This window comes from Suncus etruscus, chromosome 15, assembly GCF_024139225.1.
Source record: "Suncus etruscus isolate mSunEtr1 chromosome 15, mSunEtr1.pri.cur, whole genome shotgun sequence".
Classification (NCBI taxonomy): Eukaryota; Metazoa; Chordata; class Mammalia; order Eulipotyphla; family Soricidae; genus Suncus; species Suncus etruscus.
The window spans coordinates 48629512-48652313 of NC_064862.1; the positions used below are offsets into that span (position 1 = coordinate 48629512).

At 38.5% G+C, this 22802-nt stretch overlaps 1 protein-coding gene across 10 annotated transcripts in view; it reads left to right on the plus strand.

The window, feature by feature from the left end:
• KCNMA1 (potassium calcium-activated channel subfamily M alpha 1) overlaps positions 1-22802 on the plus strand; it is a 676533-nt gene that overhangs the window by 626994 nt on the left and 26737 nt on the right. For 6 of the 10 annotated variants that reach the window (XM_049789608.1, XM_049789609.1, XM_049789610.1 and 3 more), the window contains 3 exons: positions 16903-17016; positions 17774-17854; positions 21995-22125. In XM_049789608.1, the coding sequence (XP_049645565.1) occupies positions 16903-17016; positions 17774-17854; positions 21995-22125 (326 nt within the window). The remainder of the gene's footprint in view (positions 1-16902; positions 17017-17773; positions 17855-21994; positions 22126-22802) is intronic. The other 4 variants (XM_049789616.1, XM_049789611.1, XM_049789612.1 and 1 more) reach the window with 1 other exon arrangement.

Below are 22802 nucleotides of genomic sequence, written 5' to 3' on the forward strand. Positions count from 1 at the left end.
TCCTTCAGTCCTTCAGCCTCTTTCAGTCACTTTCCACGCATTTGACAGTTGGGTATTGGTGGTATTGGCCAGAGTTCCAAGGCTAGAAAATATTGATCTGTTCCTAAAAGCCATGGTCAGACTTGTTCAATTGTTCTATCATATAAATTATCCCATTTTAGCAGAATTTTATTTTTACAAATAGCTTTCTTTCTTGACCTTTTAATGGCCTTTTGCATGGAGCAATGCAAGGTGCCAATCTGAGACCAAGGAGCTGTAGGTTGAGAATGCCAGAGCAGAATAAAGGTAGAAACACCTTTACTTCCTGATCTGAGGAGATTTCCTGACCACCTGGAATATGGACACTTCTATCAACAGCATGCAGTATATTGGTCTCTAACATCTGGAGATGAGCAGTTCAACAACCAAGTATTATGTGCTGATGTGTCACAACAAGGTTGTCAGAATAACACAACTGGGGAGGGCCCAGGAACCAGGCTTTAAGTACTAATTTTATTTATTAGTTATTTGACTTTGTAGAAACTCTACATGGATTTATTTCTTTATCTCTGAATATCTTTTTATCATAAGTTAGGGGGGAGGAAATGAAAAAACTTGGAGGAATGTTGGATGACCAAAGACAGATTTACTAAAGCATAAAAGGATCTAGAAATAGTGCTCTGCTATTGAATTGTGGCACATGTATATTGTGAAAGTCTTTGTGAGTATGAATGCCCACCTTCTATCCCTTTAGGAAAGGATAAATATGTAACTTCTCAGTGCCCCAGTGTTTTCAGTAGGAATATTGATTGAGTTCAGTTCAATGAGTTATCAATTCAAATGAGTTATTTTCCAGTTTGACTAATAAAGTAGGATAACATGAATTAGAAAGTTACTCTTTTCTCAAGACACTTCCCTCTATTGGAGAATGCTCTCTAATAAACTATATGTATGGATGATGCCATCTGGTAGGAAAATATGCAAATCTGCCATATCTGTGATATGGGTGGCATCCATTTGTGCTAATGGCTGACTTTCACAGCTGTGTTCACTATGGTCTATGTAAAGCACTGGGACAGGATACCCAAACTATAGTTGAAGAATGAACAGCATTAACTCTCCGATGTCATTATTGTTACTATTGGGTAGTTGATCATTTGCTTTCCCTAAATACAAATACAAGGGAGACTACTTTTTATTTTTATAACTTACAGCCAGAATTACTGTTGAGTCTGCTTGTTCATATATATGTAGAAAAGAGATAATAGTAGAAATGGAGAACCATCTGGAAGGTGATCAATTCACCTGAGACAGACTTGAGATAGTCTTACTCAAGTCTACAGAGAAGTGAAGTAAGAAAATAACAGTTCAGCACTGACCAATGAGATTTTTCCTCAGTAATGATCCAACAGTGATGCTTCTTTATGAAGTACATAGGTGTGACCTCAAGTCAGTTGGGAGGACAACGAGAGACCCCTTTTAAGTTCATATCAAGGCAGGACCCACATATTCAAATGAAATAACAAATCTAGAATTGTGGCTGGCAATGTTGGATCTCTCCTTCCATCTTTCTCCTGCTAGATGACAGGTGGCACCCAGTTTCCTTCCTTGTTTTCCTTCAAAAATAGTCAATTTGGCTTTAAATTTGGAGACTTACCTTATTTTGTTGTTATTTCTTGTTTTGGAGCCACACCTGGTAGTGCTCAGGGATTATTGCTGGCTCTGATATGGGGGGGGGGCCAGGATGCCATGGATTAAACCTGGATTGGCTGCATACAGCATGTTTTACATGCTGTAGCTGTATGACTTCTCTGGTCCGGCAACTCATAGCATTTTGAGTAAAGATTTTAGACCTATTACATGATTTATTTCATAGAATGAGGGTTGTCTTCTTTTCCTTTTCCTATCTCCACATAGAGATATGCAGAAATGTTTGCACAGAGGAAGCTTACCTCTCCCATGGATTTTTCGACCTTAAACTCAAATTATAATCAACCAGGTAACTTAGGGTTCACTTCAATTTAATTAAGTTAAACTCTGGACCTTGATGGCAGGTAACATCTTCACTAGGAAAAGGAGAGAATATAGGCATGTGCATATTAGGGATCAAGGCAAGTAGATGACAGTGGCCCAATCAGTGAAGAGCATGGTAGACTTTTGAAAATCACTCAGGCCTTGGGCTAATGATGAGCAAATGTGGTAAATAGTGAAAAAATCAGGGCAAAGTTTCATACTTAATGTTTCAATCTTTCACTTGGCCAATAGGTTATTCTAAACTTCACCCTGGCTTTCCATTTATTGGGATTTGATAAGGTGATTTTATAAGCCTAAAGCAAGTTCAGGTGTGTTTCTTTCCTTCTTTATGCAATTTGGCTAATGAGACCATTTTTTAAATTCTTTTTTTTTATTGTTGTTGTTGAGCATTAATTTTATGCCCTGCCAGGAAACAATTGTCTCTGTTATGAAATATTAAATCAAAATGCCTCTGCTCCCAGATGTCCCAGAGATAAATACAGCAGTATTTTGAAGCCCCTCTTTGGAGCTGTTTTGCCTGCAAATTTATTGTTTTGTCTCCATGTTCAGAAAGCCCTTTTTCTGTGAAGTATAGCACTCTGGGTAGTTTTTAAGGCGCCAACTCCTCTGGAGTTGCCCGTGTCGGCAACAACTCTTATGCAGATGGCTCACGAGGGATGACGCACTGATCAGCTCCTTTAAGATGACAAACGGGCCGAGAGTGTTATTGTCTTTGATTGCATGTCTTACATCATCTGTATGTAGGAATAAGAGGGCCATGCTTTATCTTTAGCCATTTTATAAATATTTAAGTCCTTCGAGTTGCCTAAAGATATTAAAACATATTTTACAGTAGTTGGAATATAAATATATATAGCACGCCATACCAAAGGAGTTTAATGAATTCATAATTTTCTGTTCACATTTATTGGAAAGTGTTTTATGTTCCAAAAGTTCCATTTAAAGAATCAGATACCATTCTGCTTCCTGACACCATGCCAAGTGTCGAGCAATATTTCGGGTGGGGTCTCAGGCCCCTTGTATATAGAAGAAATTCATCAAGAACTGGGCATCAAAAAGGGAGGGCACTGGAATGTAGTTCAATAGTCTCTACATAAATATACATGTATATACACATATATTATACATAAGTATATATGCACACATATATGTATTATATATAAAACACAAGTATATATATATATATATATATATTACTTTTTAATAAACAGTTCTGGTGCTTATTGAAATCTTAGAGTGTAGCAAAGAGAAGAAGTTTTCATGGTTCTTTTTCTTATTCTGAGAGGTTAATTAAAAGGAAAAGAAACCCCAAACTCTAAGTAAGAACAATAAAGACAAAGTTTATAACGTCCCTGTCCTCCCTGCTTTCCACTCATTTTTTAATCCGGGGACACAGAAATTCATTTGTTGTGGGAAGAGTCTGATTCCAGGATTGATTTAGACAGTGACTTCCTAGAGCATCCTGAACATTCCCAACTCTCACCCCTCACATGAAAGAGTTCCACCGCGCTCCTTCCTTTTCTGAAGTGTGAGGGAGGAAGTGACAGGAAGGCTATTACTACAACTCCTCTCAGTTTCCCAGTGAAATATAAAGATCTTCCTCTTTAATATTTCACAAAGTTTCTCGGGATCCCAGCGGGAGTCCGTGCTGGGTAATGTTTGCTAATTACCAACAGCAAAAGTAGACATACAGCGCTGGTAAATTACCTGACCCTTTCCATTTTAATGAGACAACAAGGATTTCACCAAGTGATGTTGTTTCACTGGCTAATGGTGTCAGCAATGTTGTAATTGTGGGTTGAGACACATTAGCTGAACAACCACGTGTAGAAAGGGCTTTCTTTCCGCAAGCCCTTTGGAGACTAGAGCCGTATTATCATTAAGACTTTGTCATTTGCATGCTGCTAATCACTTACTTTATTATCCAGCGTATCCATTGTCTTTCTTTAATTGCTCTTTAAATTAAAATTAAAAATAGTGCTAAAGCCCACAATGGCTAGGAAAGCATCTTGATTATGAAGATAACTTCAAGAAAATGAAGCAAACTCGTAATGTATTGCCCGGATTATGAGAGTCCCACTGTTCTATACTATGTCTGCCAGCCCCAGGGGCCTAATTGTAAAGCTTTCTCTTCCTTTAACCCATCCTGTTTGTTTAATAAATGGTGATTTATAGCCTTTTTGGCCAGTCTAGCAACTTTGGAGAAAGTACATCTTTCTCATCGGTTTGGGCACTGAAATTTCATTCTCTGAGCAAAAGGTATAACATTGAATTCCAAGGCAAGATCTGCATTAGAACATAGAAAGAAACTCTCTTTGATATTAGCTGGCTTTCTGTGCGATGTCATTTAACAAAAAAAATTCGGGTTCACGTGGTAAGCTGCAGAGCTTAAGGAAACTTAGAGTCACACCAGTTTGGTTGATAGAGAAAAAAAATCTGGCACCAGAGCAGTTGTCAGGACTAGGCTCACACAGCAGGAAATGAATGGACCATCTGTCAGTGAGTGACAAAGATTTAGGGCCCCAAAGAGAGCATTAGGCTTGGAGGCTCCTCCTGAGAGATTCTGTGATGTCACGTCCATAGCCGTCATGTGCAAGCGACATGGCTGTCATGGGGCCCTGCATCTCAGGTCCCTTGTGTGCATGTGTTGGTGTTTATTGATACAGACCATGTGCTCCAGACAGGACAGAGAGTTTGAGTCATCACTTCCTTCAGAAAATATCACCACAATGACTCTGCCATCATTCCTGTCTATTGAGTGATGAAAGTGTCAATGATCCTAGTCCCAGTCCCATGATGCCCCAAAGCTAGGATGACAGGTTTTTGGGATTCATAAGGGATCATGACATTGCCTTATCTGACTTCACTTTAAAAATGGGAAAAGTGAGTTTGAACAAGACAGGGGATCAAATTAAGGTCCCTGACAGGGAATTTGGTGTTGATTTGGAACTAAAACTTTAGCTCTCTCTCTCTTTTTCTCTCTCTCTCTATATATACATACAAACACATACATAATTATATGTACACATGCATATATACACATATATAAATATATGTATATACTTATATATGTATGTATGCGTGTGTTTCCATTTTTGTGCCATTCTTACCAGTTAACCCCCCCAAAAAAGTTTTATTAACATAGTAGGTGCTGATACTGCACAGGACATTGTTATACACTGACAATGTTATTTAACTTAGGTGATATTTTTGTTATATTGCTGCCACATACTATCAAGACACAGAACTTAAGAAAATGGCCTCTTAGCACTACAAAGCTAGACTCATAGCACTGCAATGAACATAATTGAGCACATAACTGGCAGTTAATATGCTTGTATTCTTGGAATAGATGCCAAGAAGTGGGTTCTCATTTTTTATTTTTGAGATCTACAATGTTTTTCATGAAGATTGATTCAGACAACATTCCTACAAACAGTGAAGGAGGATTTCCTTTTCACCACATCCCTGCATTACATTGCTTCGCTTTATTTTTAATTTTTTTTGCTTGTTTGTTTGTTCTGATATGTGCCAGTCTCACTAGTGTGAGATGATATCTCTTTGTTTCTTTGATTTGTATTTCCCCAATAATAAATACTAAGCATCTTTTCATATGCCTGCTGACTGGTATATGAGTGCTTTTTTTTTTTTTTTGAGCTGTGTGAATGCGTTCTTTATCTTGGATGTTAGTCCTACATTTGTGATACGACATGTAAATATTTTTTGTGTTTCCATAGAGTATCTCTTTATTTTAACTGAGGTGGTTTTTGTTTTTGGAGGTGGTTTTTGTTTTTGCCATGTAGAAGCTTTTTAGCTGGATGCAGACTCATTTATTTCTTTTAGGTTATCTTATCTTTGCTAATGGAGTACAATTTTGACAACACCTCTGAGATCCATATCTTGAAGAGTTTCTCCTATATTTTTGTTAGTGTATTTTATGAATTCTGATCAGTCTCTAATCCATTTTTTCCTTTTCATGTATGGTGTGCTATATCGATCCAGTTTTATTACTTTTGCTTGCTAATATTCAGTTTTCTGAATATTATTTGTTGGAGCACCAGGATATGAAAAAACTCACATATCTAACAACATGTGTATACATAAGGAAGGACTATAACTACATATATTAATGTATGGAAAAGAGTAAATACTTGTTTATTATAACTTGGATGAAACTGGAGTGCATCATGTTAAGAGAAATAAGCCAAAAGAAAAGGGCAAGCACCAATTATCTTACTCACCTGTGGTAGTTAGATATCAAACAAGGTGAAAGAAAGTATTGAATGGTAACAAATCCTTTGACTTTGCTTATGAGCTTAGATTATGGAGCAGAAAGAGTAAAAGCAGGGAAGAAGTGGAGGGCTGAAGTGACAGAGGGATAGTGGTGGAGGGTATTGGGGCATGTTGGTAGAGAGGCAGTGCAGTAACTTCCTACACCAAAGCCATATATACATTTACACTGTTATAACTACATTCCATAAAGTTGAAAAAAAAAAACACTACAAACTTGAAAAGGAAAGACAAATCTCAAAATCTAGTTCTAGAGTTCAGTTTTTAACCATGGCATTATGACTCATTTGAAAATGTGATAAAAGAATATTGATCACACCCTATGGAGTTGCTCACAATTTCAGAATCATTGTAGTGCCAGCATTTACTTTAGTGATGATTGTGTGTGTATGTGAAAGAGAATGTCTGAACTTCTAAATTTCAAGATTCAAGCCCATAACTCATCTGTCTGCATAAACATATACAAGAAAGTCTTTAAAACTTGAAAGAAAAAAAAGTTAATGCTTTCTTTTAAAGAACTATCAAATGTTTGTAAGTCGAGCCACTATCTTGGGCCAGGAGGCATGTCTCTAGGACAGAGACAGCTGGCGGAGAGTTGTGGGTGATAGAATTCTGCTTTTCCCGAGTTGTATGACAATGCCTTGGATCACTTGGTAAATCCATCTTTTACAGCTACTTAATTTTCTGTGCACTTAAGATATGGCTGTCTTGGTTTGCTGGTGATTTCTTAGCTCTGGACTTTGCTCTACTGCTTACTGGTTTGGACTAAAGCAAACAACTGGGGCCCACTTGGCATTTGGTATTTTTAATGTAAAAGGACATTTAAACTACATGACAAATGCTGAACAACAAAGCCCATAGCAGAGAGAACATAAAGAAATTGTTTATAATGTAAAGTTGGTTATATTTTTACTCAATCTATCACTTTAATGATCCCTTTGCATTTCTTTGATTAATGCTCACAAAGGGTGGAAATTGATGTAATGGAAACAAAATGGTATTATAGACTTGGCAGCATGAGAGGGTTTTTGCATTTTTTTTTTTTTTTAGTATCCCTCCATATCGCTGTCTTGCAACGTCTATGTCAACCTCTTGCCTGGCACTGTGTGACTCTAGTTTACTGGACAGGGAAACGTGATCCTGAAGAATAAAGGAGACCCTGATATTAGTAGTAAAATTGTCTTTGCCTTCCTGTGGTGGCAGCAAAGGAAAGTTTAGAACAAGAATGAAGAGTTAGTAAAAAAGGACAAATCTAACATTATTCATACAGTGCAAAGATGAAAATTCCAATAAATGAGATTATTTAAAAAGAGAGAAGAGCTAAATCAGTACTTGAAAGATCTATAGCCCATGTCTTACAAGTAGAGGCCTTAAATTATTAGGCACCACATGACCCTGTCCTCATATAAGCCTCTCAGACCCCACTGGGCATGTCCTAGGGGACCAGCAATGCCTGACCAGCAATATCACATCACTCCACCCAAATACTGAACTTTGAGGCCCACAAAGCCAAGTCAAATATAGCCAGGTATAATCCCTGGTGAGCATTGTGAGCACTTCTTGGAGGCAAGAAAAAGAGAGAGAATTTTAAAAAATGTTTTAAACAGTATATTTTAATTAATACAGACAACAATCCCCTATATTCCTGGTTTTATTTTCACAGTTTCAGTTTCCTGAGATCAACTATGGTCTGAAAGATTATGCCCATAATAAAATTTAAAATATTCTGTAATAAGAGAATCTATAGAGACTAAATTTATATAATATTTAACAATATATTCTTATCAAAGAATTCTGAATTTATGTTTTATTCTTAGTCATTGTGTTAATACCTCACTGTGTACAGTTAATGAATTAAACTTGATCATAGAAATATTTGAATAGGGGAAAGACCTAGGGCTGTTTTTTTTTTTTTTGGGGGGGGAGCTTGGGACTCTCCAATGGTTTTAAACATTCCTTGGGAGGTTTGGATCATGTCCTTTAAAGATTAGGATGGGCTACTCTCATTGGGAATAACTTCTGCAGTTCTAAATGATATATAATAGGAATGCACTGAACTTTATGAACTACATGGTGGGAGGAAAGACGGGATAGTTAAGTTGGATTTCCTAGAGAAGGTTAAGGAAGCAAAAAAAGCATGGTTGGCAGGGAAGAGAGTGGACAGGCTTTCAGGAGCGGACATGGTGTGGTGAGGACAAGAACCAACATCAGTAAGCTAGCTCCACCTGGCCTGGAGGGTTGCCACTAACCCTGGAGCCCTGTGAACCTTTGTTCTTCTGCTGAGGTTGTGCAACTTTCAAGACCTGGTAGAAGATTGAAATGTCAGAGAACTAGGAGCCCTAAAAATGTACGAATCACCTTTTACTGCTTATTTCAATTCCAGAACCTCAGTTTCCCTAATTTTCCAATTGAATCATTGCTCAAAATGACTTTTAGGATCTTTATGAGATAAATTCTTCTGCCTTATGAAGCATCTGTCTTCAACTCAGAAAGATCAGAAGGTCTGAGGGATTCAGTAAATTTTTTTTATTAATTTACAATTTGGGGAAGTTTTGTAGATATGAGGAATTGTGTATGTGAGAAAATTGTTGGTGCAATTGTTTACATAGGATAAAGGATAAGTAAAATGTTACATCATTTGATTCATGTTACCAAAATGAGTATGTCATTTAGGTGGGGTAGGGAAACTCCTGAGCTGTGTGTGGGTTCTTGGACCAAACCCATGATACTTCATCCTGAGATGCTGGGTCTGATAGTGATGTGCTCAGGCCCACTGAGGCACAGCTGCCTGGGCCACCAAATGTTAGAGGTCAGCAATGTTAGACAGTGATGTTCTGAGAACAACTGGGTGCTGTTTAGTAGGAATCAATTTTGAAGGGAGTTAAAAATAAAAAATTGCAGACAATTCGCTAATTCCATGACATTAAGTAAATAAAGACATTAGATATGTGGATAATAGATTTGGACCTGGGTCTGTGGGCCTAGTTTGTGTTTAATGTATGTTTTCCTTCCTCCATTTGCTCCTTACCTTCCTCATCCTTAATCTCCCTCCCTCCCTCCCTCCTTCCTTTACTTCCTTCCTTCCTTCCTTCCTTCCTTCCTTCCTTCCTTCCTTCCTTCCTTCCTTCCTTCCTTCCTTCCTTCCTTCCTTCCTTCCTTCCTTCCTTTCTTCCTTCCTTCCTCCATTTGAATGACAAAAATAATAAGCATTTTACATTTACTATATATCTACTATAACTACTATAAAGACCATCTTCATGGAGGTGACTTTTGTTTTGTGCATGTGAAATATTACATTTTACATTTACTATATATCTACTATAACTACTATAAAGACCATCTTCATGGAGGTGACTTTTGTTTTGTGCATGTGAAATATGTTTAAATGATAGTGAATAAAACTGTTGAACCTTAAGAAGCAGACAATTATTATTGTAGGTGTGGTTTGCATTGGTTAATTTCAGACCACAAAATGCAAATTCTAAACAAAGGATGGGGTAAAGCATCATGGGTAAAGCCAGCATACCAAAGTGATAGTCACAAATGGTGTCTAGGGAAAAGTACTATCAAAAACATCAATGTTACTTGTAAACAAGTGAAATGGAGAGAATTATTGACTCATTTCCAGCCATTGGAAGTGAACAAGATACCTTGAATGAAAAGACAGTCCATTGTTTCATTGATAAATCAGACATCAAGAGCCGGTTTTTCACTAAGAAAAATAGGCATTTTTCTCAGGTGACATACCACTTGGGGACATTTTTTGGGAAAGGGGCATACCCATTGATGCTCAGGGATTAATCCTGGCTATGCACTCAGAAATTGCTCCTGGCTTGTAGGGACCATATGGGATGCAGGGGATCGATCCACAGTCTGCCTTCTAGTGCCACCGCCCCGTCCCCCACTTGGATACATTTTGATTGCAAGAGGTAGAAAGAATAGATTTAAATAAAAAGGAGACAAAGAAAGCTTCTTCAGCCTTAGACATCTTTGAATTTAATGATTTGAATTAATCTGATTTTTACCTCTTCATTTGCCTTGATTTTATTTACCTCTTATTGAGCTAAAATAAAATGGTCATCATCAGCCTGGTACTCACTTCCTTCTAGCTTTCCAAGAACATCTTTTACGTCAGGTCCCAGGAAGAATGTTGATTGACCCCAGCTTGAAGGGCAGGTCTCTTTCTAAGTCAATCATATGGCTAAGATAATAAGAAGCCATCATGTTTGCCATGTGAAATCAATGCTTAACTTTGAGAGGTTACTCTTGGGGGACAGGGATAAGAAGGGGTTGCCATCCACCTAGTACAATTTTCACTAAACTCACTCTGTGGGGAAGGAATGAAGCAGATGTACATACATAATAACCACTCTGGCTGTAATAACGTATTTTTCTAAAACTCAATTATTTGATCTGTAAAGTGGACAGATTGAGATAAGAAAGTTTCTAAAGTGTTTGCATTTCTAGAAGATAATTATTGCTCAAGATACCAAAAGTCCCCAGTCACCATTGTCTTATTTCTCAGTGTTGACTGTATGGCTTCTTTTTTTTCTCTTTTCTTTCTATTTACATTTTAAAAATTAATTAATCACTTTATTTAAACACCATGGTTACAAAGTTGTTTATGATTGAGCTTTCTCCCTACTGCCTTCTCTGGGGCAGGCATTTTACTTCTCTCTCTCTCTCTCTCTCTCTCTCTCTCTCTCTCTCTCTCCCTCTCTCTCTCTCTCTCTCTCTCTCTCTCTCTTTCTCCCTCCATCCCTCCCTTTATTTCCCTGTAGACACCATCGTTTGTACTATAGTTAATGAAGGGAGTACTATGCATATCTCTTTACCTCCTATCAATATCCAGTTCTTGTCTAGAGTGATTAGTTTCAACTATCTTTGTCACAATGGTCCCATTTCTACTTTATATGCACTGCTCCACTGTTTGTGGCAAGCTTGTTACCATGGACTGGTCTTCCTCGCCCTCTTCTCTATTGCCTCTTGATATTATTGCCAACCTAGGAACCCAAAAGCACAATGCAAAAGAGCCCTCCACACTGTTATGTTCATTGAAGCACTAGTCACAATAGCCAGAAACTGGAAACAACCCCAAAGCCCGAGAACAGATGAGTGGCTAAAGAAACTATGGTACATCTACACAATGGAATACTACGGGGCACTTAGAAATAAATGAAGTCATGAAATTTGCTTATTCATGGATGAATATGGAGAGTACTATGCTGAGTTAAATTAATCAGAGGGAGAGGAATAGACATATAATGATCATACTTATTTGTGGGGTATAAGAACAAAAAGATAATATGACTGTATAGTTCCTAAGCTCAGTCCTTAAGCTATGAATTGGTACCAGTGATCAGTTTTAAAATTTAGTTGCTTGGAATTCAGTAACTAACCCAGAAGTGTCTCCCTTCCCTCCCTGACAGTACTTTCCTTCCCCACTAGAGCTACTTGAGTGCCAGAGCAGACTTTAGGCATCAAAGCTTTTTTGGAGACATAAAATCATTATTATGGCCTCTACATTGGACCATTTCTCAAGTCAAGACTCCATCTTTATGGAATGCCTCAGAAAATGGCTATGAAAAAATATTTCAGTTACAGAGAGATTTCCCTTGTCCAATAGGACCAAACCTAACCACTCCAGTGAATTTTTTTGCAGATTTTTCCAAGAGTCTTTCCCTGAAATCTAGCCTATGTGCAGATATTTGCTTCCCTAATACCAGTGAGAAAGCAATTGTGCTTCTATACATGGGGTATTCTTTATTTTAGTGGATGAAGAATGTGTTGGAATACATACTGCAAAAATGACTGCTGTGGCTATTACTGTACTTGCTCAGGGGAGCTATTCAGATGCTTCATTTATTGGAGCTTAATAGATTAAAAGTCCACATTGAGTCTCATGATATAAGCCTAATCAAGTTCTAATCTGCATAATTTTCCCATAAGCAGCAATGGGAAATTTGGATAATTTATGTTTCAGCAGTTGCCAATCATGTGTTAAATAGCATTGTTTCATTTACTTATCAAAATATTTTTATTGATCTCCACTTTCTCTGACATTTGGCTTTGGGATTTTTTTTTGGTTCCTGACATTAACAGGATATTTAATTCATCTTTTAAATGATGCAATATGAGATGTTTCTCTTGATTTTACATGTCTTTATAGATCGTTTTAATGGTGATCTTTCCCTTTTACAACTTCATATTGAATACCTGTCTCAGCATACTGAGATGACTTAACCTAATTTATTTCCCTGGTTTAATATAGCATATGGATTTCTAACCATCATTTATATGCACACAAAAATCCATAATTTGGGCCACCATTTCAACCAATTCCTTTTTATTAAGTCTATGGGGATGAGATTGGTTGGCACTTACCTTCATTTCTTCATCTATTTCAGGGGGGTGATGGAAAAAGATTTTCATCTCTTTCTCTCTGTGAAGGCTTAGGGATTTAACCAGGGAAGATTTAGAAAGTACTTTGCATTTTCCCCCATGGAAAAGTACTGTAATAAAACATTTATTATATGTACTGAACTGCACATGCAACTATACTAAAGCAAGTTAAGCATAACTACAATGGGTCCCTGTAGTTATCTGCTATTGTTTAAAAGTGAAAACTATAAAAGAGTAAGTCTGGCTCAGGCTTCAGAATTGCCTGCCCTTGATTGCACATGAAAAGGTGAGACACCCACAGAAATAGAAGGTAGCCTAGATCAGGTTACCTATGCACTGCTGTTAGATTGTCTGTCTATATTCAGACGCTTAGACTTCCACTCACCAAATAGATGTGCTTGTGAAAGTTACTGGGATGCTCTGCATCTTACTCCCCTTTTCAATGAAATGGGAATATTATTAACAATGCCTCCCTCTACTTAGAGGATTACTACAAAGAAATAAAAAATAAACTCTCTAACAGCTCTGACACATATTAAGAAGCAATGTGTTGCAGTAGTTTAGAGTAGCTTTTCTTGAGCCTTTTTGAGCTGGCACCTGTCCTGCATGGACCATATATTGTAACCAAGGTGAAAGACCAGTTGTCTATACTTATGGCTCACTGGTCTAAGCATTGGTGGTTGAAGAATGCTAGGGATTTAAGATGCTAGCGGTTGGGGAGACTGGAGCGTATTTACCCATGTTCAAATTCTTATTTGTTCATTCACAAATGTGTGCCTCCAAGGTTACAGAGGGAAGAGCCAGAGTCAGCCCTGCCATTTCAGCTCACACAGTTCCCCTTTAAGACCACTCTACGAACAACTCTTACATCTTATTCATTAAGAGTGTAGCTCAAAATAAAGGGGAGAAGAAGTTTCTTTTTAGTGTATTCTTTGCTTTAAAATATCTATGGATGGAGGTACTGGAGAGTTAGTATAGGGGTTAAGGTATTTGCCTTGCATGCAACCAAACCTTTTTTTATATCCTCCAGTATTACATATGGTCCCCAAGCACTGCTAGGAGTAACCTCTAAGCATAGAGCCATGAGTAAGCCCTGATTATTGCTAGGTGTGGCCCTAAAGCTAAAACAATTCTGTAGGAAAATTGGCTCAGTAAGAACTTCAAAGATAACTTCAGAAGTACCCTGGGTATTGCCCATTTGACCCCTGTAAAAAAGCCCCCACTGCTGTCGCCCCAGAAAATTAAGTAGCAAAATAAATGGAGATCTTAACATGATTAAAGATTTCTTTTCTTATTTTATTGAAGGTTTCTGCCTGACACAGTATCCAGACCATGGGGTCATGCAAAAAAGAGGGCAGGGTTGTAGTTCAATCTTTGACTGACCATAGTTTGTCAATTTTTAATGGAACCAGGCTTAATGGCTGAAGGGAAAAAAGGAATCTGAAAGCAGAATGAAAGGGGACTGGGAGGCAAGCGTGTCATTTCTAAATGAAGGTTTCATGCAAAAGAATCGAGTCTTTTCACAGGTGAAAATGGAATCTTTAAATAAGATGAAATAAAAGGATGCTTTTGCTTGTTGAGGGTTTAGTAATGAAATACAGTTTTCCTAATACCGTGTGACCTGCATTTCTCCATTTTATGGGTGCTGTTCCTTGACGTACAGAACCGTATTTTCTCAAGTCAGCATTTGATGATGGATGTCAAAATACAGGCCATGTATTATGCATATAGCATTACGGATTTAAGGTGTTTACTTGTCAAGTTGGAGAAATTCAAAAACGTCACATTCACTGAATCTGCACAGCTGTCACTTGCCATTTTTCATGCTTTTTGAATGAAACTTCAGATGAAAACAGTTTAGTTTTTCTCTGCACTATTCCAGGGGAGGAAAACAGCCTGCGTTTAAAAATGTATATTCTAGATTATGTAGCTGGCTGAAAAACATATATTCCCAACATTATTCAGATGGACACTACACTGTCATTCCAAAATAATATCAGTAAGTGTCATCAGGGCTTGAATTGTAAATAAACCTTCTTTTTCCTTTCAGCAAGTAGGGCATTCAATGGCATGAAATATATACAGAGGAAGTAGGAGCCCTTTTATATTTTTCTGGCATTTCATGAATTTTGTACTTCCCAAACAAGAGGCAATTATTGAGGCCTTTCCATTCAATCTTGATCACTCAAGCTGCACATATTATGTAATGCCAAGTCAACTACCTACTTATTACCAGAGAGTGAGCTGGGACTCCGGTTGCACAATGGAAGGGTTTGTCCATTTAGCTAGTGAATTCCCATTTGTGAGACCTAATCAATTAGTTAATTGATCAATCTGCATAGACATCTATTTACTGAGAGCAAAGAAGAGGCACCCAAGTCAGGGTGCATGTCTTCTTTCTGCAAGTTCTCCAGAGTGGAGGAAGAAATTGCAGTGAGCAATAGAGTTGGTGGTTCCACTCAGTTTGAGCACCATTTGGTAAAACTAATTTCCACCACATGACTGTGGTGTGGTGCCTCATGTCTATATGTTTCAATGCTCATCCTTTCAGGGCTAGTCATTTTCTGTAGCTGAAATGACTTCTTAACCTCCCTACACTTAAAGTTATATTTGGGTCAAGCTCATGCTAGTGATCTATGTAGGAGTTTGCATCTGAGAACCAAAGAATCTCAGTCAGCAAAAGTCAGAAGCTGAGCTTTCCTTCTCTACCTTAAGAAATCCATGCGGAGGAGTTTAAGAATCAACTAGCAGCCAGGATGTTTTCAACTACCACAAAAATGTTTTGCTCAACTTGGCTTTAAGAAAAATATGTATATTGAACTAAAGGCTATCAGAATATCAGTATTTAAGGAAGAGACATAGCAAACATCTCAAGATTTCTTAATGTTAGGAAAAATACATATATATACATGATGACACATGTGTCTTAATCACATGTATATCATATATGTATATGAATGTATATGTATACATCTATACATAAATGTATACAGACATATATGTATAAATATGTGTGTTGCATGTGTAGACACATGTTACATACATGTATACATGTGTCATGTAATGTATATGGTATTTGTGTATGATCTATAAATATATAAAATTTTGTCTTGGATGCACCCAGTATAGCGCTTAGGAGTTACTCCAAGAATTACTCCTGATGATATTCAGGAGATTTTTCTGGGGTGCCTGCCTACCCTGGTTGGCTGTAAGCAAGGCCAAGATCCTACCTGCTATACTATTTAGGTCCCTAAAATAAAGTTTATATAATAAAAACATAAAAAACATATACAAAAGTTTATATAATAAAAACATCATGATTTGAATTCCATAGCTCTTTAATTTGGAGGATTAAGGACAATTCATTCAGTCATTTTATCTTTCAGTTCAGCTGGTATTATTCCAATGATTGATGCCCATCCTACATAAGGTAAAATAATAAGACTATGAATTACACTTAAATCTCTTTGTGTGACTCTTTTTAAGAATAAACCAATACTTCTGAAAGGCTCCCAAGAAGATTTCTCATACTTTTCCTGGGAAAAAAACTATGTAAAAAATAAGTCATGCTTCCTAGTTGTTCAGCAGCAAGAAGGTAGGCAATCAATTAGTTTATGATAACAGTTGAGATAGGTTCGATTATGCTGTGGTGACAAAAACAGCAGCAACGATAACAAAACAGATCTCAGTGACTTAAAGCAATGTAGATTGATTTTTTTCACTCATGCCAAATGCTCTCTGGGTCTAGGCTGTGGTCCAGAATAGCTGCCCAGCCTTCATCTCCATAGTAACCTGTGTTCCTACCTTGCCTCTTTCTCTAGTAAGAGGGAATGTTACTATGCTCTGTTCAGGACTCTGCAGTCCTTTGGTGTGTCTAGAGGGATAGGGACCTAAACCTGTGAGCAAGGTCAACAAATGATTTGATAGATTGATTTATTTTTTTAGAAAACTATCAATGTGTGTTTAAATTTGGGGGCAATGGTTGCTTTTTTATTGTTCTTTGTTCCTCTTGTTGCATAGTTTGTTGTGTGTTAGTGCTGCACTGGACTCTATCCTGATTGTTGAGTACTCACTGTTGACCTGTAAAATAATGCAGCAACTTCTTTATATTTTTAATAAATTTTTATGATGAATTTTATTTCTGATTTCTAATTTTCCCATGTTTGATGTTTATCTCCTCCTTTCCCTTTTCACTAGGTTTCACCCCTCCAGGAATGGACAGATCGTCTCCAGATAACAGCCCTGTGCATGGGATGTTACGCCAACCATCCATCACAACTGGAGTCAACATCCCCATCATCACAGAACTAGGTAGGGGTGAATGCTTGCTTGAGGGGGATTTCTTTTTTTTGTCTTTTCTTCCAACCATATGAGGATATTGCCTGTTTCTCAGCTCTTTCAGCATAATAAGCTCTGGTGCAGTTTGTAGCGGTGAGGGTGGGTGTGTGAGATTGGGTGGAAATATGACAGACTGCCAAAAGAAGAGCAGATCTTCTTATGATATGAATATTTCTGTTCATACTGGCTTCTGTTTCAAAGAAATAGATGATCTATACTATATAATAGTATAAGATGAGAGGGGGGAAGAGGGGTGGAAGAAAAAAGAGTTGGCTCATGGATTCTTTCTGTGATTCTGTGGAAAGCACCTCCTGAAAGCTTCTCCAATCAAAATTCTCCACCAAGAGAACAAATCCTTAGGTTGAGGCCAAATATTTTTTGAGAACTGGGTAGGAGGTAGTGTGCAGTAGCTCCACATTATAACCATACAACTTGAACTTCTCAGCCCAAAACTATTTCCATAATGACCACTCTGGTCCCCAAAATGATGGTGTTTTGAGAAGCAGAGTCACTTTTCAGTCTAACCCAGTTTCTAGCCTGACCGTGGTGCCCTCTGCTACCATTTGGTCATTTGTCAAAACAATTGAATGGCCTCTTCCCTGCACGACATATACTGAATCCCTGGGTCCCTGTACTGTAGAATGTTTCCTCGGCTATTCCCTCATTCTTCTCTTTTTCTGTACTTTCCTCCACTCCCCTTTCCCAATCCTTAAATGCTGTATCCAATTAGCTAAACCTGGCAAGTTGCCTTTGGTATCAGTCAATCAGGAAAAAAACAGTGGGACGCACATTCTAATGATAACCGAACTGGGTAAGAAGCACTGTTTTCTTCACATCACTATCTCCTTTTGTTCTGTTGTTGGCGTTTCCAACTCTCATCTGCTTGTTTTTGATTTCACTGGCTGTAACAAAAAAAGGCTACCCCCATGGCACTGCTTTGAATGTGTACTTGTGGCTCTGGTTGGAATTGACTCTCTTGTTCTGGCCTTTCTTAATGATTTTTCCCCCCTCACAGCATCAGTAAACCTTTGATCACACCCATCTGATTTGGCAGTTGTTTCTACAGCATCTTTGTTTTAATTCATTTTTGTTGGCCTGAGCCTCCCCTCCCCTTTCCCTTTTCCATGTGTCCTCCCACTCTCCTGCCTCCTCCCTTCTATTCCTCTTCCAACACACTGTCAATTTGACGGACATGTCTTCACAGATCTCAAATGAAGTCAAAGGAGAAATATAAAAATTTTAAGAGAAGAAACCTATGATAGTGTCTTCCCTCCAGCTGTTTATTCCCCCTTTTCCTTTGCCTCCTTGCCCATCTCCCCCGAACAAAATCTCCCCCTTTCGAAGCTATGGTTCTGAAGCCATAAAAGCGGCTAGCTCCCAGGGGACCATTCTCACTCAAGCCAGATTTGAGGGAGAGTACAAAGCAGGTGAACTGTGCTCTGACCCTCATTGTGTTGGCCCAGCATCTTTTTGGGAGGCTCAGGGTAGATTCAGCAGGAAGATGAAGGGTGTTGTCCTGAGAATGGAGGTGGTCGTCCCTATACTCTCCACAACTCAATAACTCCATGAAAGGCACCCATCAGCAGCAGGTCTGAGAATGAGGGATTGATCTTGTAAATAGAGACAGCAAAAGTGCTGCTCGGTGAAGAAATGGCAAGTGAGGTGGATGGGGGCGGGGAACTGCCTTCCAGTGACTCACAAATGCAGTTCGCATGCCATTTTTGTGGCCCCAGAATATATTTCAAAATTAGGGAACAGGCTTTTAACACTGTGTTCTTGCTCGGGAGGTGTCTAGAAACTAAGGAATAAATTGTCCACCATACAGCACTGCATTAGAGTAGAAATACCTATTTATCAGTACAATTTCACCCAGGCCAAGGATCATCGCATGATTCTCCATTACCAGCAGTAAGAAAGGTGTCTTTTTCCTGGTTAGAGAAGTTGGTGAAAAGTTGGGGTGTCTGAAGAGCTCTTCTCAGAACTTCAGGGCCAGAAGAGATGCAAGGAGTACCTGGTTATAAAATTCATTCACTTTAGAAAACTGGAGGAACTTTTAAGATTATTACTGGCAGATATTCTCCCCTCCCATTTTTTAAATTTATGTGCTGCCCACTAACTAAGATATTTTGGTCTGTGATTCATGGAAGAGTTTGGGATTATATATTGAAGGCAATCGTTGAAGCATTGGGTCTAATTAAATATTATGAAGAAGTGGAGTTTCATTATTTCTTCCATGAGTTCTGACAGTGGTCCTTGTCTTCAAATCACCCTTTCCTAGTGACTGAGACTCTTTTATTCTAGTGGACAGACCACTGGCAACACAATTCTTTCTTGCTGTTTCACCTCTTCACATCTCCTCCTTGCCTACACATTCTGAGATGAGTTCTGCATGATACTAGTCTAGAAATATCATTGTAAAAACACAGGACTGCCAGGGAGAAGCCTATTTTGTAGGGTCCCATTTTCATGCATGTGGAAGAGCTGGTCACAGGCTCTTCTTAGGTCTCCCACGAGAAGCATGTTTCAAGCCCCACTTGTATCAACACAAACACTCTGTGAACTAGGCATGGGTAGCTTTACTCTTTCTGAGACTGGCTCATCTCTTACCATTCACTGAGCCCTAAGCAAAGCCTTCCATCCTCTGAGGGAGACAAGTGGAGAGCTTGAAGACAAAAAGTGGGTCAGATTGTTTAAAGTCAGAAGGTACTAGCCTAAGAAGCAAAAAATGTTACCAGTGTACAGCCCAGGTTCACCAAGCATGAGCTCGCAGGAGACAACTCATAACAAGCGCAGAAGAGCTGCCATGATCCCCTTATTTTCATTTCCTTTTTATTTATTGTTTTCATTTTGTATTTAGACACTGTAAACTACAGAGCTGGTAATAACTGATTTTCAGGATATAGTGCTTCAACTCTAGTTACACCCTGAAGGTCAACATTTCTCTATCAATATCCCAGGCTTCCTTCTGCCAGAGTCAACCTCCTTAAAGTACACATTGTAGGCTGAATTTTTGGGATTTGGGCCCTATGTTTATAGTGTGTTGGCTCTGTCTTTTATTTTAGGTTTTTCAGTTGTCTTTTGATATTGTTATTTTTGAGCCTAATGCAGTGGTACTCAAAGGTTACTCCTATCTCAGCACTTAGAAATTATGTTCTGGGGACCTTATTAGATGCTGAAGACTAAATGTAGGTCAGCTGTGTGCAAGGCAAATGCCCTCCATGTTGTACTCCCATCTCTAGTGGTGGTTTTGATACATCCAGTTATCTCACCTCTAGTCTATTAAGATTGTCTCCAAACTCTCTGATCATTTCCATGTGTTATTTACAGGACATTTCTGAACTTCACCATTTTTTCCCAATACCATTTCTCATCTTCCTTGACATTATGTAAGATAGGCTAAGGATTTGATCACCTCCAATACCTTTTATGGCCTTGTCTTGTTATTCTATGTATTATAAAGTAGTGAGAACATCTGGTACTTGTGGTATTTGTCTTTCTCATTTGATTACATGTAACACCACATCCATCTGGACCCTTGATTTTCAAGAGAGAACAGAGGTATATAATGATGAAAAACTTTGCCCAAATGAAGAACTGTGGATTCACAGCCTGGTGGTTAGATCTTGAACTTGGCCCATTATACGTACTTTAGTGCTACTGAGACTATGTGGATACAGGAGTGGGTAACTTTGGAAGAACAGAAGAGGTCCCCCCATTAAAACCTTTCTCCAGGGAAGCAAGATAGTGTCATTCAAAAATAATTCCATATCTTGTCTTTTACCCTGTTATCATTTATTCTATTTCATACAATAAATACATAGAATTTTTATAGAAAGGAAAAGTTACCAAAAATGTTATATCCATGGTTAAAAAATAAAGCAGTAAATCTAGGAGAGTGGATTAGCTGCTGGTACATTTACAAAAGAATCAGAAAAAAAGGAAACCTCATCTCTTTTCCCAAAAGCTTAGTAATTATTTCAGAAAATCCCAAGCTCTTATACCACCTCCTTCTCCCCAAGCCCCCCACTCTTTACACACACACTCTGGCTCTGTAAGACTGAGACTTTTTGGAGCCAAGCTGGGAATGGAAATTAATTTGTCATTTAATTTTTAATAGTTAAAGACATCTCTGTGACATAACCCATCAGTCTCCACGTGCATGCTGAGGAGTCCTTGAGGAACCCTCAGATAGAAATGAAATATGGCATTAAATGCTGCCTTTGCTTGAGAATATCTAAGACTGAGCTGTTGAGAGGGGAGAGGGAGAATGTGGGCATGGCTATGTGGCTTGAAATGCAGGGCTGAGACAGCCAGGAATCCCCTTGCTGAACCTGGCAGGTGTGGACCTAGGCTAACTCACCTGTACTACCCAGGGGCATCCCCTTACCCCACAGCAGGCTGGGAGGTGTGCCTGGGGCTGAGTGTTCTGCTATTCACCCACTAAACTCTTCCCAACATCCTGTTCTCCATGCTTAATCAGTCATCTCCTTTTCTTTGTGACTAAACTCATCATCCCAGCATGGCTGCTTGTGGCTGCTCATCATGGAAACATATCTGTCTCTCAAAGGACTAGACACCAAAAAGCAACTCTGGGTGCTTTTTGGCCATGGTTCTAAAACTATACCAAAGGACTAACCGGCACTGTGGACTTGTCCTTGTCCTTGTCATCCCAGCAGCCTGCCATCAGGCAAGCTTTGCTGGAATTCATTGTTCTGGACACTTACAAAGCTTGAAAGATCACATAGGCACAGTCCATTGAGTCCCACTGACCAGGATTCATCTGCGGCTTCTCTCATATTTTCTTTCCTTTTTAATGATTTGTTTTGGAACTAGTGGTATGCTTTCTCTCCCTATTTTCCTCTCTCCCTCTTTCTCTTTCTCTCAATCTCTCTCATTCTCCATTTAGAGCTGATTACCTTGTGAGCTAATTCTTATTCTCTGTTTTCTCTAGTGAATGATACTAATGTTCAGTTTTTGGACCAAGATGATGATGATGATCCTGATACAGAACTGTACCTTACTCAGCCCTTTGCCTGTGGGACAGCCTTTGCTGTCAGTGTCTTGGACTCACTCATGAGTGCGGTGAGTAGGGGGGATGTGGATGGGGCACCCCTGACTTTGGGTAAAGGGTCAAGAGCTGAAGTTTCAGTAGAAAGCAAGAATGACCTAAGGTATCAAGAATGACCAAGGCAAGAAAGCACAAACAAGTGGTGAGAACTTACAGCTTTGAGTCCCAGTTCATCAGGTGTCCTTGCATGCCTTTCCATTCCCCCAGACTCAGATATGTCCAACTGCTAATGAAAAATATCTTAACCACCCCCTAACACTTAAGGCAAGGACAAAGAAAAGAAAAAATCTTTTATGAAGGAGTCAATTACTTGAGAAAAAATGTAATTACAAATGAGTAGATTTATTTGGTGTATACCTGAGCACTTATTTGTATGAACATATGTGAACATCTGAACATATATAAGATTATCAAACATATTTGTAGAGATATGATGGATCATGTATGTAATTCACAATTAAGTCGATAAGATTTGGGAGTTTGTAATAGAAGAAATGTTTATCTATTCCCTGTCTATGTCATTAGGGTGCCAGAAATAACTGAACTGTTGTGGGTACAAACAGTAGGGACCACCTGAAAGATGGACACATCTTAATTGCACATTTATTAAGGACTGGGCTCTTGTAGTGCATTAGCAAGAGGACCAAGATCTTGATCAATGAGAGCTAACCCGGTACCATGCATGCTATCA